This window comes from Halyomorpha halys, unplaced genomic scaffold (genome assembly GCF_000696795.3).
Source record: "Halyomorpha halys isolate HHAL.00 unplaced genomic scaffold, Hhal_1.1 Scaffold677.1, whole genome shotgun sequence".
Taxonomy (NCBI): Eukaryota; Metazoa; Arthropoda; class Insecta; order Hemiptera; family Pentatomidae; genus Halyomorpha; species Halyomorpha halys.
The window spans coordinates 548,886-562,647 of NW_027104651.1; the positions used below are offsets into that span (position 1 = coordinate 548,886).

The 13,762-nt window shown below is 32.2% G+C and overlaps 2 protein-coding genes across 2 annotated transcripts in view; one reads left to right on the forward strand and one right to left on the reverse strand.

Moving 5' to 3' along the window:
• Positions 1-13,762, forward strand: part of LOC106685289 (protein furry) — a 290,462-nt gene that overhangs the window by 210,450 nt on the left and 66,250 nt on the right. The window lies entirely within an intron of this gene.
• Positions 1-13,762, reverse strand: part of LOC106685288 (FMRFamide receptor) — a 203,057-nt gene that overhangs the window by 124,600 nt on the left and 64,695 nt on the right. The window contains exon 3 of the mRNA XM_067046001.1: positions 7,828-7,977. Within this exon, the coding sequence (XP_066902102.1) occupies positions 7,828-7,977 (150 nt within the window). The remainder of the gene's footprint in view (positions 1-7,827; positions 7,978-13,762) is intronic.

A 13,762-nucleotide genomic window follows, 5' to 3' on the forward strand; every position in this document is an offset into this window, starting at 1 on the left:
ATTGGGGCTTTTTCTCACATTATGCTGTGCCATGCTTCCTTGAATTGTGGCTTTTTCTCACATTATGTTGAGCCATGCTTCCTTGAATTGGGGCTTTTTCTCACATTATGCTGTGCCATGCTTCCTTGAATTGTGGCTTTTTCTCACATCATGTTGTGCCATGCTTCCTTGAATTGGGGCTTTTTCTCACATTATGTTGTGCCATGCTTCCTTGAATTGTGGCTTTTTCTCACATCATGTTTTTGCTAATTCACCTTGTATTGTGCGTTTTTCTCACATTGTGTTGTGCCATGCTTCATTAAATTATGCTTCCTTAAATACCTTTTTTACCCCTTATATTGTGCTATGTCGTCTTGAATTGTGCCCTGTTCACACCTTATATTGTGCTATGTCACCATGAATTGTCCCTTGTTCATACCAAATGTAGCTGTCAGCTTGAATTGTGTCTCGTTCTCATCGTCTGATGTGCTTTGTCATCCTTAACCTATTAATTATTTTTTAATTACTTTATTAATATTTATCTTCATCATAAATAACTTGTAACATGAAAAAATACTTTGGTTTTGGTAATTATTTTAGTAAACTGTTTAATAATTTGAATTAAAATTTTTTTTTTTATTTCAGGTGAGTTGTCCGCATGATTAATTCTTGATGACTGAGTCTTATAAGGTAGGGTTTGTATGGTACAATATATAGTTACTACCGTTCCATTTTAATTATAGCAAGAAGGTTGCAAGTTTTTAATCATTATTTAAAAATAAAAGTCCGCCAAGAGTTAGGTCAGCACAGCTTCCTCAGCATTTAACTAAAATAGGGAAGCTATGGATTACCGCGTTATTTTTTATAGACATTAATATTTTTAAGTATCTGCATGAATAAAAAGCTTCTCCATCTTCGGTGTGAGGAAACTAAATTAATTAAAGAATAATTTATAAGTAAAAATGAAAGTACAGGTTCTGTCGGGTTTCGGTGGAGGGATATTAGCATACGACGATTGTTTGAGTTATCGGGCTCGGTTGTATAGGGTTGGCAAATAAGTCCTTTCGGTTTTTTTTGAGTGAAAGAAAACTATGTATATTTTGTACAGAATATTTATTTTAATTTACAATGTAATGTCCAATATTTTCGATTACCTTACCTTCCATCCAACAGCTGAATAATCCCATGTTCATAGAATGTGGTTTATTTGCGAAAAAGTGATCAAGGTGACACCCTGTTCGTTTTCAAACTGTTTTCCACTTAAGGAATTTTGTAGAGACTGGAATAAGTGGTAGTCACTAGGAGCAAAATCCGGTGAATAGGGAGCGTGGTGCAAAATATCTCATCCTAGGGCTAACAATTTATTGGGGGGACTAACAAAGTGTGGGGCCTAGCGTTGTCATGATGGAAGACGACACCCTTTCGATTTGCCAGTTCTTTCTTCTAATCGATTCATCCATTTCTTGTGACATCTCAGCTCATAAAAAATCACACCCTTGAAATCCCACCATACAGAAAGCATTATCTTCTTTGGGTGCAATCCCGCTTTAGATGTGGTTCCAGGTAGTTCGTTGCCAAGATTTTTTTCGTACCATATTATCATTGATAATCAACTTTTCATACCCTGTCACAAGTCTTTTAAGAAATGGATCGCTTTCTTGACGTTTTTGCAGTGAAACGCAAATGGAAATGCGTGTTATCAAATTCGCTTCGGTCAGAGAGTGGGGGACCCAAACTTGAAGCCTAGAAACGTAGCCGAGCTTCCGCAAATGATTTTCTACGCTTGTATGTGATACGTCTAGGACCTCTGCAATGTCCCGCACTGATCGGGATGGATTTTGATCTACTAACGCCTTAACATCAATGGTTTCAATTTCTTGTGGGCGACTAGGTCGCGGTGCATCGTTAATATCAAAATTCCTTGCTCGAAACATGGCAAACCAATTTTGGCAGGTGCGCTCTGTTAAGGCATTATCCCTATAAACCCTGCATATTTTTTTATGTTGCTCTGCAGCTCACTTTCATTTTTTGAAGTAATAAAGCAAAGTATTCCTATAATGCGTGATATTTCCGTCCATCTTCTCAGCTGCATCACAAACACAATACTGACCTAATCTTAACAAGTGTCAATAAACATAACTGTTTATATATTACGAAAGGATCAACAATCCTCTATTGGGATTAATTGCATCAGAAAAATGTGACGTAATATAAACAAAACATGAATACAAAAACCGAAAGGACTTATTTGCCAACCCTGTACATATGATTTTCTATGACAACTTTTACGTTACGTTAAATATTAAATCATTATTTTGCAAAAAAGATATTTAATTATTAACTATTTGAATATGAATATATCACGCTAATTTTGAAGGAGGACCTTCATGCGAGTTGTAAATGGCCACATAGTTGTAAATGTATACAATCAATAGTTTTAAATCTAGTAATATATGTGGATAATACCAGAAATTAAAATAAAATTAATATTTACTTTTTATAATATTCATATCACATTAAAGGTTGGAAATTTATCTAATTGTTTACATAATTGCCATTTCGGTCGATGGATTTGCGAAGACGCTGTCACAGTTTTTTTATGACCATGGAATACCAGTTCCCGTCATGTCTTCATCTTTCATTTGGACGCAGGTACTGAATCGCCTTGGGGCCCAATGTTATTTCAAATCCGGAAGCAGGTGTTATTTACTGGTTGCTGTTCCAAACTGTTGGGAGGATCTGTGATTAGATTCCATTGAAACAGTTGCAGGAGAGTGATGGTTTGGCAGGTCGTGGAGAATACTTACGCCTTTGCTCAACATTTCCCTTCTCTGGTTGTGAGTTGCCTGTGCTTTAGTATTTCATAGTACCTATGAGCGTATATTGTGGTCTCACCAGACCTAGAGCCAAACAACAAAAAGAAACAAGATAGTTATCTGAATTTTCGCAGTTTGGACAATGCATTCATTATTTTTTAAATATCTGTTTATTGTGAAAAACCCGTTGTGAAAGTTTCGTCACCTGTAACGATAGGGTTTAGTAGAAAAAATATCGCTAAATCATGATTTTTTTTTTACATATTCAATTCGTTTCGACTATTTTTCTCACAATTTTTGTGTTCCATTAGGAATTTACTTCAAAAAGTAAACTATTCTACTCGGACTTGTAACATACTAGTAGTGGGTAAAACCGACCTCGAGGATTTCTATGAAGGTGAGTGAGAGGTTCAGTCAGCATTATACTGTCACAACATACTGCCTCCTTTATCCGCTTATGGGCTTTTAGTTCCGTTGTTGGTGGTTCTGTTAAGTAGACGGAACTCCAGAAAATGTATTAGAAAAACAAAAACTATTCATAAAAGTATACAAATTTATAAGTATTTCTTTTATCCTTATCAGTGTTCTGAAAGTACTTATAGAGATGGAAAATCTTTAATTTTCAGGATAATGGTTTTTGTAAAATAAATGCAATAATTAATTATATGTGGAAGCGAATGGATAAATTAAATTATCCCTCCTTTCATCAGGGAACAGATTGTGTCGAAACCTGGAATATAAAACAGTAAATGTACCATCTATTATTTTCAGTTGAGATGAATTTTAAGAGGCGTTACGATATTTCTAGGTTCCAGCTTATTTCTAAATGTAGTATCAGAAAAACATAAGTTAGAGAAAGAATACATTATATAATAATATAGTCAACAGGGGGACTTCAATGAAAGGCCAGTTAGTGAGCATGAAAAATGATTTATGGTAGAAAAAAAAATTTTCTAGCTGCCAGAGTATTGTATTGAAAATGTGAAGTAGGAATAGCAGTTAGTGAGCATGAAAAATGATTTATGGTAGAAAAAAAAATTTTCTAGCTGCCAGAGTATTGTATTGAAAATGTGAAGTAGGAATAGCCGCTAGAGAACTGCGAGAGGAGGAGCTGAAATAATTAAATGTGAGAAATCGAAAGTGTCGGTATGGGTTCTGATAACTCTTCGTGTTGCAGGTCCGAGTCCTTGTGGAGTTATGAGGCATTTACTATTTTTAGCACAATATTTCTCACTGAAACTATTAAAAGAATTTTTATTTTCAATTTTTTTTATTTTTCAGATTAAATGAATAATGAACGAATATTTTATTTTTTTAAACTAATAACATAATTTGTTATTATTATAAATTGTTTTTTAAATCGATGGTTCATAAGGGTATTTTAAAAAAATAGAAATTAGAAAATAATAAATGCATTTCGCACGCATAAATTCTTATAGACTTTAAAAAAATTCAAACTGAAAATTATTTGTATCTATTTTTTTACCCTCTTATTAATTTTCTTATTTCAAACAAAACTAATACATAATACAATATGAGGAATATGTATACATAATGAACATAAATATCCTTAGTTTTATTTCTTCCTTAAATCTCATAATTTAGTTCCCCTCTGCTAGTATGGCAGGTACTTTTTTGTGGTCAAAAAATACTTCTAGCTTTTTTTGTCAGTAGGCACAATCATAAGTTTTATGTTATCCAAAAGCTTTGCCTGTCTCATTAGTTATTATAATCATTATCCTTAAGCATTATAGATACCCTTTTTTCTCAAATTATAAATTAGAAAAAAAATAATATTAGTTTTTGTTTATTTGCAATCAATCGTTTTACTAGAAGTAGATGGAACTTCGGTGAAGGAAAGCTTGAAACATGGACGAAACCTCTAAGTTAAAGGAACCTAATCTAACATTTTGGAATTATTGATTTTTCATTAGTTTATAAAATATTTAAAAAATAGGACTACCTCGTTATAGGAGATACCATTCAATTAACTTAATGTTTTTTTATGGATGGAAAAATTGAACTTCATAATTGAAAGTTTCCTTTCTTCAACTAACTGGGTGGGTAGAGGGTTGTGTGTGACGCCATGAGACGTAATTAGAGGTATGTGACGTCAATATATGCCTGTGACGTCATGACTATAAAAAGAGGCGGTAAGGCATTTCTTCCTTGGAACCCACTCCTATATAATGCCATGTGGCAAAGGAAGGGACAAAGTTAGATTTAGGTGGTATATGTGTTAGATTTAGGTTTTTAGATATTATTCATGATCTTTGGTTTAACATGTTAAAGCGTGTTAAATGGAAAAACTCATGTTAAATCGAAAAAAATTGCCTTCTTTTACCGTGGTAAAACGAAATAACATTTAACATGGCTGAGAGTATGTTACTTGGTCTGTTAAATGGAGAATGACGTCACACAATAGACCAGTTGAGATCGCCGCCATTTTTGTTGTGACAGCTCAGTTCTTTCGTGTATTTGTGGTATTCATATCCCTGTTATTAAACCAGAATGGATAATTTTAATGATACATTTGAGAAAAAAAACAATGTAATTTCATTATACTATCTGAAAATTTGTAAACGCTCGCCAGATAAAAATCTCACTATATGAACCATGTAATTATTCTTAGGGGACATATGTTCCAGAATAAAGTTATTTTTTCATTTCATAAGCTAAACTTTCACACAAATTCCACTTTTCACTCACTCTAGGCATGTTGTAATAAATTACTTAAATCAAAACTGAAGTAAACAATAACATGAGGGTCTGGAAGGAAGGTTATAAACATAAAGGCTTATACAACAAGTTGCTGAGAAAATCCGCTAGGGGCTCTTTATGCATTTAACGTTTAACATGACTTCAAATAGGGCTGCTCACAATCTTATAGTTATAACATTTAACATGGTAAAACATTTAACATTTAACACAACATCATGAATACCCCTATTGTAAATAAAAAATGTAGGAGGTAAAAAAAATTTTTTTTCCTCGGTACCACTCGGCTGTCGGCTCCCCGACAAATATTGTGACCCTCACCTTCAGGGGACCAAGTTCCCCTCCTTATAAGGCATCAGAAGGGTATTTGTATTTATTGTATGTACTAAGATTTATGTCTTAGAATTAAGTCTGTATATATTGTAACTAGATCGTAAATATACTTTAGAGGTTAGAAAAAAAATGTTCCTTGGTGACGTGGGCTCTAGTGTTCCTACTAAAAAATCATTATATCTAAATTTTTTTCTGTTTTTAATTATAATAGATTTTTTCGAAGAATAATAAACTAGCTGTCAAAATCAAGTGCAGTATTATCTTTCTAAGTATTCATTCAAATCATTGAAAAACTCGAAATGGTAACTGAATAGTTTAAACTACAGAATTAAGAAAATTGACTTAAAATACGAATAATTAATAATAAATAAAGAAAGAAAGAAAGAGTAAATATATCAGACTCGTCCGATACAAAATAATTATAGCTATTTGCTTTGTCCCATTTGTTCAAAGCTATGGCTATGGGACCATAATGCATTTCATGTTGAATATGAAGCTAATAAATTTAATTTCTGAAACAAGTTCAAAGTGCAAATTCTCTTTATAGCTTCAATAATCTCAGTAGCGTTTTAACCAAAGCAAATAGTAATAATAGTGTTGTACAATGGGGGTAATAGCCAATTTAAAATGACAAAAATCGTTGGCCATAATTTTCAGTTGTAAACCATTGGTGTTTATCACAAGTAACTAGAATAAAATTTTTATGGTTTTAATTATGTTTCAATGCATTTTAATAAAATATGAAAAATTAACAATAACATTAATAATGTTACAGGCTCTGGATGAATTTCATTAACATAATTAATTAGATGTAGAATGAAAGTACTCTTCCTCAATTATATTCCTTTTTATAATAATTCATAAACTACGTTTCAGGGCTATCACCCCATCATCAGACAAATTTACACTATTCACCTTATGCATACAACATTTAATAAATTTACCACTTTTTAATTAAAAATAATTACCTTAAATAATTAATTCACTACATCTAATTATAAAGGTTATTTATTGTATAACTGTTTCGGATTCTTTGATCCAGGATTTATTTTTGCCCTTTACTAACTAAGTTTACAAAAACGTTCGAAAATTACCAAAATTTGTTATAAATATATTTTGTTTTCATTTATGTACAAAATTTGATTATTTGTTTTTTGGACGGGCATAAGTGCACCCTGGCCACCGTGTACCGTTCTTTAGTTTGTTTAATACAGGCCAGATATTTAGATATTGTGTACGGTTTAATCGTTTCAGAAAGCTTACTGTCCATGATGAAGAACCGTATCTAGCCAATTCATTACATTTGTTCATGATTAGCCTCGTCATCCTCCCTGCAGATTAGTGACTGTTAATCTCATATTAAAGATATGTTTATTCATCCGACTGTCTCCTATGTACTGTACTGCAGCCCACCTTAAGATCATCTGGTCTATACGAAGAAGCGTCCCTCTTATTTTAGTACAAGGCCCTTTTAAGAACATTTTTAACTGTCCTTGTTTCCTAATGTTCTTCCAGTATAGCCCAGCTTTGCTATTAGCTAATCTTACCTGGAACTGAATCTTTCGACCGGTATATCGACAGTTTTCATATTAAAAACCATTTTCTACTAGTAATCAAATTTTTTTCTGTATAGCTTTTTTTCTTACATTTGTCCGTTGCTACTTTTCAAAACCCTTTAGAAATAAGAAGTAGCTTTTGTTTTATTTTAAATTTGTTAGGAATTTAAATTATGTTTGTTCATGAACAATAATCATAGCTTCTGAATGCATGTCATTCTTCCATCTGAGGTACTGCTTGTACCGTACTTTTAGTTATTGTATCATACCCGTTTGTAAAATTTAAGAAGTGTTTTGGTAAAAAGGAGGACAAATCTCATGTCTAAAACTTATAGTCGATTCTATTTCATCGGAATTTCTTTTCGTTTTATACATAATGATAAAAGTTTGCTTACTACTATGTGCTGTTATCGCATATTACTAACCTGGATATGAGAGTGTTGAGGCTGACTATGATGAGAAATGGAATTATTAGGGTAACAATGGTGTCCAAGTGGTTGAGTGTCTCGGCTAGCTTCTCGTGTCCCTCTAGCAGCTGGCAGACCTCCACCACCTCCATCCTCACTTCTCCTTCCCTGTAACAGATCATGGAAATGTTATATAACATTATAATATTATTTAGATCTTCACAATCGTAATTATGAAATTATGGAAGTTGTGTATAGAATATTATAATTATTTCATTGTACATTGCTCAGAATGCTCAATGCTCGATTAATAGATAATTCTCTATTTTTCAAATTTTGATGTAATTTGTTCGGCCGGCCGGGTAGACTCAAAAGTCTATCATTATCATCACCTCTTTCAGTCTTGAATCACCTTTGTAAGATTAATAGAAGTTTTTATGACAAATTATATGGATACAGTAACCAACAGATGCATATCATGCTATATCACAATAGCCGAGACTATAGACACCATAGATAACCGAGGTAAGGCAAAACAGTAGGTTGACAAAAGATTTTATGGTTAAACAATTAATAATAGGTGAAGTCTCCTTCTCTACTCCCACTTATTTGGTTTCCTTATGGCTGATTGTTTTATTTGAAAAAAAAGCTTTAGTAAATTTGGCACTATCACAGATCAATTTTGAACCGTCAAAAGACGGCATCCTAAGAAAATTTTGATTATTGTTGGTGCAATGAAGCATCTCCTTGGTCATGTCACACAAGTTAAATGTTTAAACTCTTCTAGTAATTTTTGTTTAAACCATCAAGTAATGTAATTACATAAGATCCCAGTTTAATTATCCTAAAATATTTAGTGCTTTCTAAAGTATATATTTTATGCAGTATATAAAATGTCAGATGTGATCCAGTAAGTCTGTAACAACCCCTTTTTATATGGAAAGCACACCTCTTATAATAGAGGATTTAATGCTTCGTATACGACACTGGATTGGAATACATGGATCTGATATTCCAATATGAGCCTGTGTTTCCAATCCTGGCTTATGGGTGTTTTGTTCCAGCTGGCTCTCGGCACTTATAACTGATGTAAGAGTCCTATATTTCCTCCCATACTTAGTCCTGACATAGAATCCATCCTGTCTGATTTCTTCTGATTTGTGAGTCCTTTGCTGCACCATTCGTGCATGGAAAAGATATTTTAGGTTGTTTGTGTTTTAACTTATAAATATATTTTGTTATTTCGTCTTATTTCTTCTTGTATATGTTATCTACAATACGAAAATTTACTAAAATATTACTTTTGTCGTATTTTCTCTGAATGTAATAATTTGACTCTTGAATTTTGTATGGAAGATCAACAGTGAAAGAAACCAGTGTTTTTTTGTAAATATTCGGATATAATAATACTCCTTGCAAAACTGTTGTTCAAGAAACATTTCTTCTATTTTAAGTGCTGAACCCCCTTATTCTTTTTAGATTGTGGGGATATAGATAATCATTTTCATTTGGACATAATAAACTTTTGTCTTATAATTCATAGCGTTTTTCACTTACCGCATTATTTATGTAGCTGAATTTTGCATTCATGGGTTTGTCATCAGAAAAAATAAATAGTGAATGAGACAAAAATATATAATGCAACAGTTAGACTAAATATGAAAATATTTAGCATTATTTTTGAACTTACTGCGCTCTTTATGATAGCTGATTTTCGCACCATAGCATTTTTTGCTGCAGAACGAGTAATAAAACAAATTTGAAGATGACGACTTTTCACTTCAATGAGACTAGCGTAGGCGTAGGAGCAGCCGACGAATTTACTGTTAGCTAGCGATAAAGGACTTCGATTTAGTTTTGCATCTTGTTGTTTAATAGACTGCTAATTAAATAATAAGTCTGGATTTTAAATTGAAGACAATATCTAATGAAATAAGATATTTTCGAATGATTTTTTTTTTTTTTTAGTATTTTGTTTTTCAAGTAAAACCTGTCTCGGAAGTTATTTTTTACACTACTGCTAAAAGTTTTTAATTCCTTTCCTTTTTCTAATGTGACATTCCTCTAAAAATAGTATGCTGATGACGCATGTGCTATCAGTGTATAATGGCTCATCCATTGTATCCCAAACCCTCCAATTCCTGTATCACAACCCTTAAAGAATAGCATAGAAAGTGGAGGATTAACATAAATTACTACAAAACATCTTTGTCCGTCTTCGTAAACCTATAGCATCCTGCTCTTCTGTATCCTTTTATAATATTCCACGTATTCCTGTAGAACAAATCCGCTTTCTAGAACCAAATTTCGACAAACGTCTAAAAACTTGGAATCCTGATACAAGACTGGAGAGACAGGAAACTGCTCGCCGAACCAGACTGTTACAAACTTCCAACTAATTACAAAAGACTCACTTAAATGGCCACAATGAGGCTTATTTGGATTTTTGGAGTTGAGCTTTGGGGCTGAACTGAACTACCAAAATTTTTCGTATCCGATCCGTACAATCCAAAATCCTTCTGACAATCTCTTAATGCTGCTCATTTTGTCACAAGACTTGCTATTGTAATACAACTCACATCATATTCTATTTTTTTATATATTTTTAATATAGTTGTGAATATCAATAAATAAATTGTTTCCAAAAAAAAATAATAAATGATAATAATATCATATTAGTACGTTATACACTTTGAATTATCGATTACTACGCTCATAGTTAATTTCCTTCAATTACTATTTGAGTCCAATCTCAATAGGGCTTAACGGTTCGATTAAAGTTGAACCAGTATTCAATTGAACAAACAAAGTCGCCTTTGATCCTATTAAAGTACATTTATACCCTTAAAATTTCTACAGTTCAGCTTCAACTTTGCTAAACTTTTCCAATGTTTCAGTTTGAGTCTGTAATCGCATTCATCGAAATAGTCGATGGGAATTATGGGATTTATCTGCCATCCTTTTTTTCTATCCAATTTTGTTCACTTGGGAGTTAATTCGTAAGTATTTATGTATCTTGGTTAGTTGTTTTGATGCTTAAAGCACGAACACACCTCGGTCATTCGTACCCGATCCATAAAGCAATAGTAATTGATATGGTATTAACATTCAAAAGTAAATAAATAAATAAAATTTGTATAGAATTCAGTTTTTTTTTTATTCTGATAAATTTTTTCATTACTTATTGCAGAATCTTCTTATCTGTTAAAATAAATTTACAGTTACAAAAGGCCTATCTGGACATACGGAGTTGAGCTTTGGGGCTCCACTAAACCATCAAATTCCTCCAGAATCCAATCCTTACAGTCCAAAATCCTTAATGCTCATTACTTTGTCACAAATCAAGTCATCCATCAGGACCTCAATATTCCATATGTTGCCGATTTGGCCAGAACCAGATACCGTTCCTTCCATAATAAACTTCTCAACCACCCAAATCCACTTGTTTCTAATCTGGCTTCTCCTTCATTACCTAATAATCCTCCTAGGCGCCTGAAAAGAAGATGGCCTCGAGATCTTCTTCTCTAGAAATGTTATTGGAGTTCTATTAGTGGGTAGATTCTCCATATGTTTTTATCATGTTACTATGTCACCTACAGCAAATTTACTTGTTGTATATATGTGTATACAGTTGTAAATATCAATAAATAAATTATTTTAAAAAAACAAAAACAAAAAGTTACAAAAACATTCTGCTAAGTACATGAGTTAATATAATTCCTTTCTTGAACTCTTTATGTTCTCTTTTAAACTATTTCTTTTTCTGTATAGTTCTATTGTGTATGTAATTTAATCTATATTTGAAGGGTAATTATTTGTCGTTTGAAAATAAGATGAAAATTCGTTCTAAAAATAAAATAAAAAATTATACCGCTACAAGCCTCGCTGGGTTCAATATATTTGGAGGAGTTTTTTTTCGCTTCTGGACTGATGGTTTTGCAAGGAGATGATTTGATCAAGATCACGCTCTACCGCCATGTTTTCTCCTTGTAAAAGGGTAGCAACATTTTTTAGTTTGGGAGTTGTCCAGAAGGAGTTTACGATTGATAAGCGTTACAGAGTAATAATTATAACAGAGTAAATCTTTAACAGCCGTACTATAGCCCGAACCGGGGAGTTGGGATCAGAGTAAGTTGATAAAATTTACTACACCAATCCCCGAGTTATTGTGAGTGAGACAAGTCGTTTTCGTTTTATAGACCTATGGAGTAAAATAAATCTGCGTATTCTTAAGCCAAAGTAGTGGATGGAACTTACTAAAATTTATATTTGACAATGTTAACACTAAGCCCCAACTTTGAGCTTTAATTTCGAAATATAAGTGTGTAAAGGAAACTGCGTTGAATAGTAAAAGACGTGAGAGAGATTAGTAGACGGAATTCGATTTGAGATGATTTTTAATTTTAATAGAAAATAGCGTTGCCGTGTGAAAATTGTATGTTTATGAAAAATTCTGGCCGTTTCACCAGTCGGAGAAAATCACAGCGCCTTTTAGTAAGTGAATGAAGTAATTGTTTTCTTATCATAAATACAAAATGACAAAAAAATAAACAAATTTACAAAAAGCTTGACTTGGTGTATCCCATCAGCCCATGTGACCTAAAGAAATACGCATAACCTTGAATTTATTTTAAAAGGAAGGAAAAACCTAAATAAGACAAATAATTGAAGACTACCACTTGAGATCTATGAGTTATCAGATTTAAAAGTTATTGCTCTGTTTACATAATTATATTACAAGTTATAGATCTCTCCGTTCAATAAATGTTCAACCTCACTTTTCGAGGTTATATAAAACTTGTTTCTTTTCAGTTCTCTCTGGAGCGGACAGCCCGCGAGGAAGTGAAAAATCTCCTCTGCTTCCCTGAGGTTATACAATGAATAAATAGCGCTGTGATCAATGTTTCAGGGTTTCCTATTGAGATAAAGTGTTCTTCAAAGTGCTCATCATATGCAGGCTGTAGATATATTTATTGAATCTTTTGTGGTCCAAATTTTAGTTTTGTTACTATGTGTGACATTGTGTTTTCGCTTGTTTCTTCGTTAACTTTTTTTTTGATACTTTTCTATCAACTCCAGTGTATCATATACGGTTTTCTTTCCTCGTGACTCTCATGTGCTTCAGAATTACTGAACATTAATTTTTCACTTTTTGCATATTTCTCGGATATCACTGAACCATGCTAACTCTTAGAAATTAATTTTCCGTTCGTACGTTAATTACTTTGTAAGGCTTTGACAAGTCCTACGTAAATTACTCTATCAATAATATGAATAAATAATTCTAATTAAAAACTACGTGCATATTCTGAAATAACTGTTATTTCTTTTTAATTAATTATGTAATGTTATTTCTTTTTAAGTTGAAATATTCAAATAAACGCTATGATATCTGAGATATCCGCTTTCCTCCAATATAACAATATTGTTTACATAGATGAGATGAGGAATTCTATCCGACCTCATTTATATCTTTCTCTTCGTTTTCCTCAAGACCAACCAATAGTAGAAATTAAGACAGAGGCTTTATCTTATTTCCTTGGTGGAGTCATGTGTATTTCAATGTTTATAAATCGACCATCACTCTTGATGGTTACTTTCCTCAACATGTTAGTACTGAGCTGACATAACCGCAAATGTTTGTTTCGCTTAGTAATAAATATTTCCTTAGAAAGATTTATTATTAAACATTTCTTTTCTTATCTTTCTTTATTCTTAAATCTTCATAATATAATAATATTTATTATTTTTATTAATGAACGACGAAGAAAAAATATTTTAGCCACATTTCAAAATTTGATGTTTTACGTTTCTGAAGTAGAACATGAAATAAAATAAATAAAATATACCTACTATTCTACTTACGTCCCCAAGTTCGTATTGAAGTTGAAATTACTTTCGTGATTTATAAAAAGAATGCTCTATTTATATAACTTATATATATATATATATA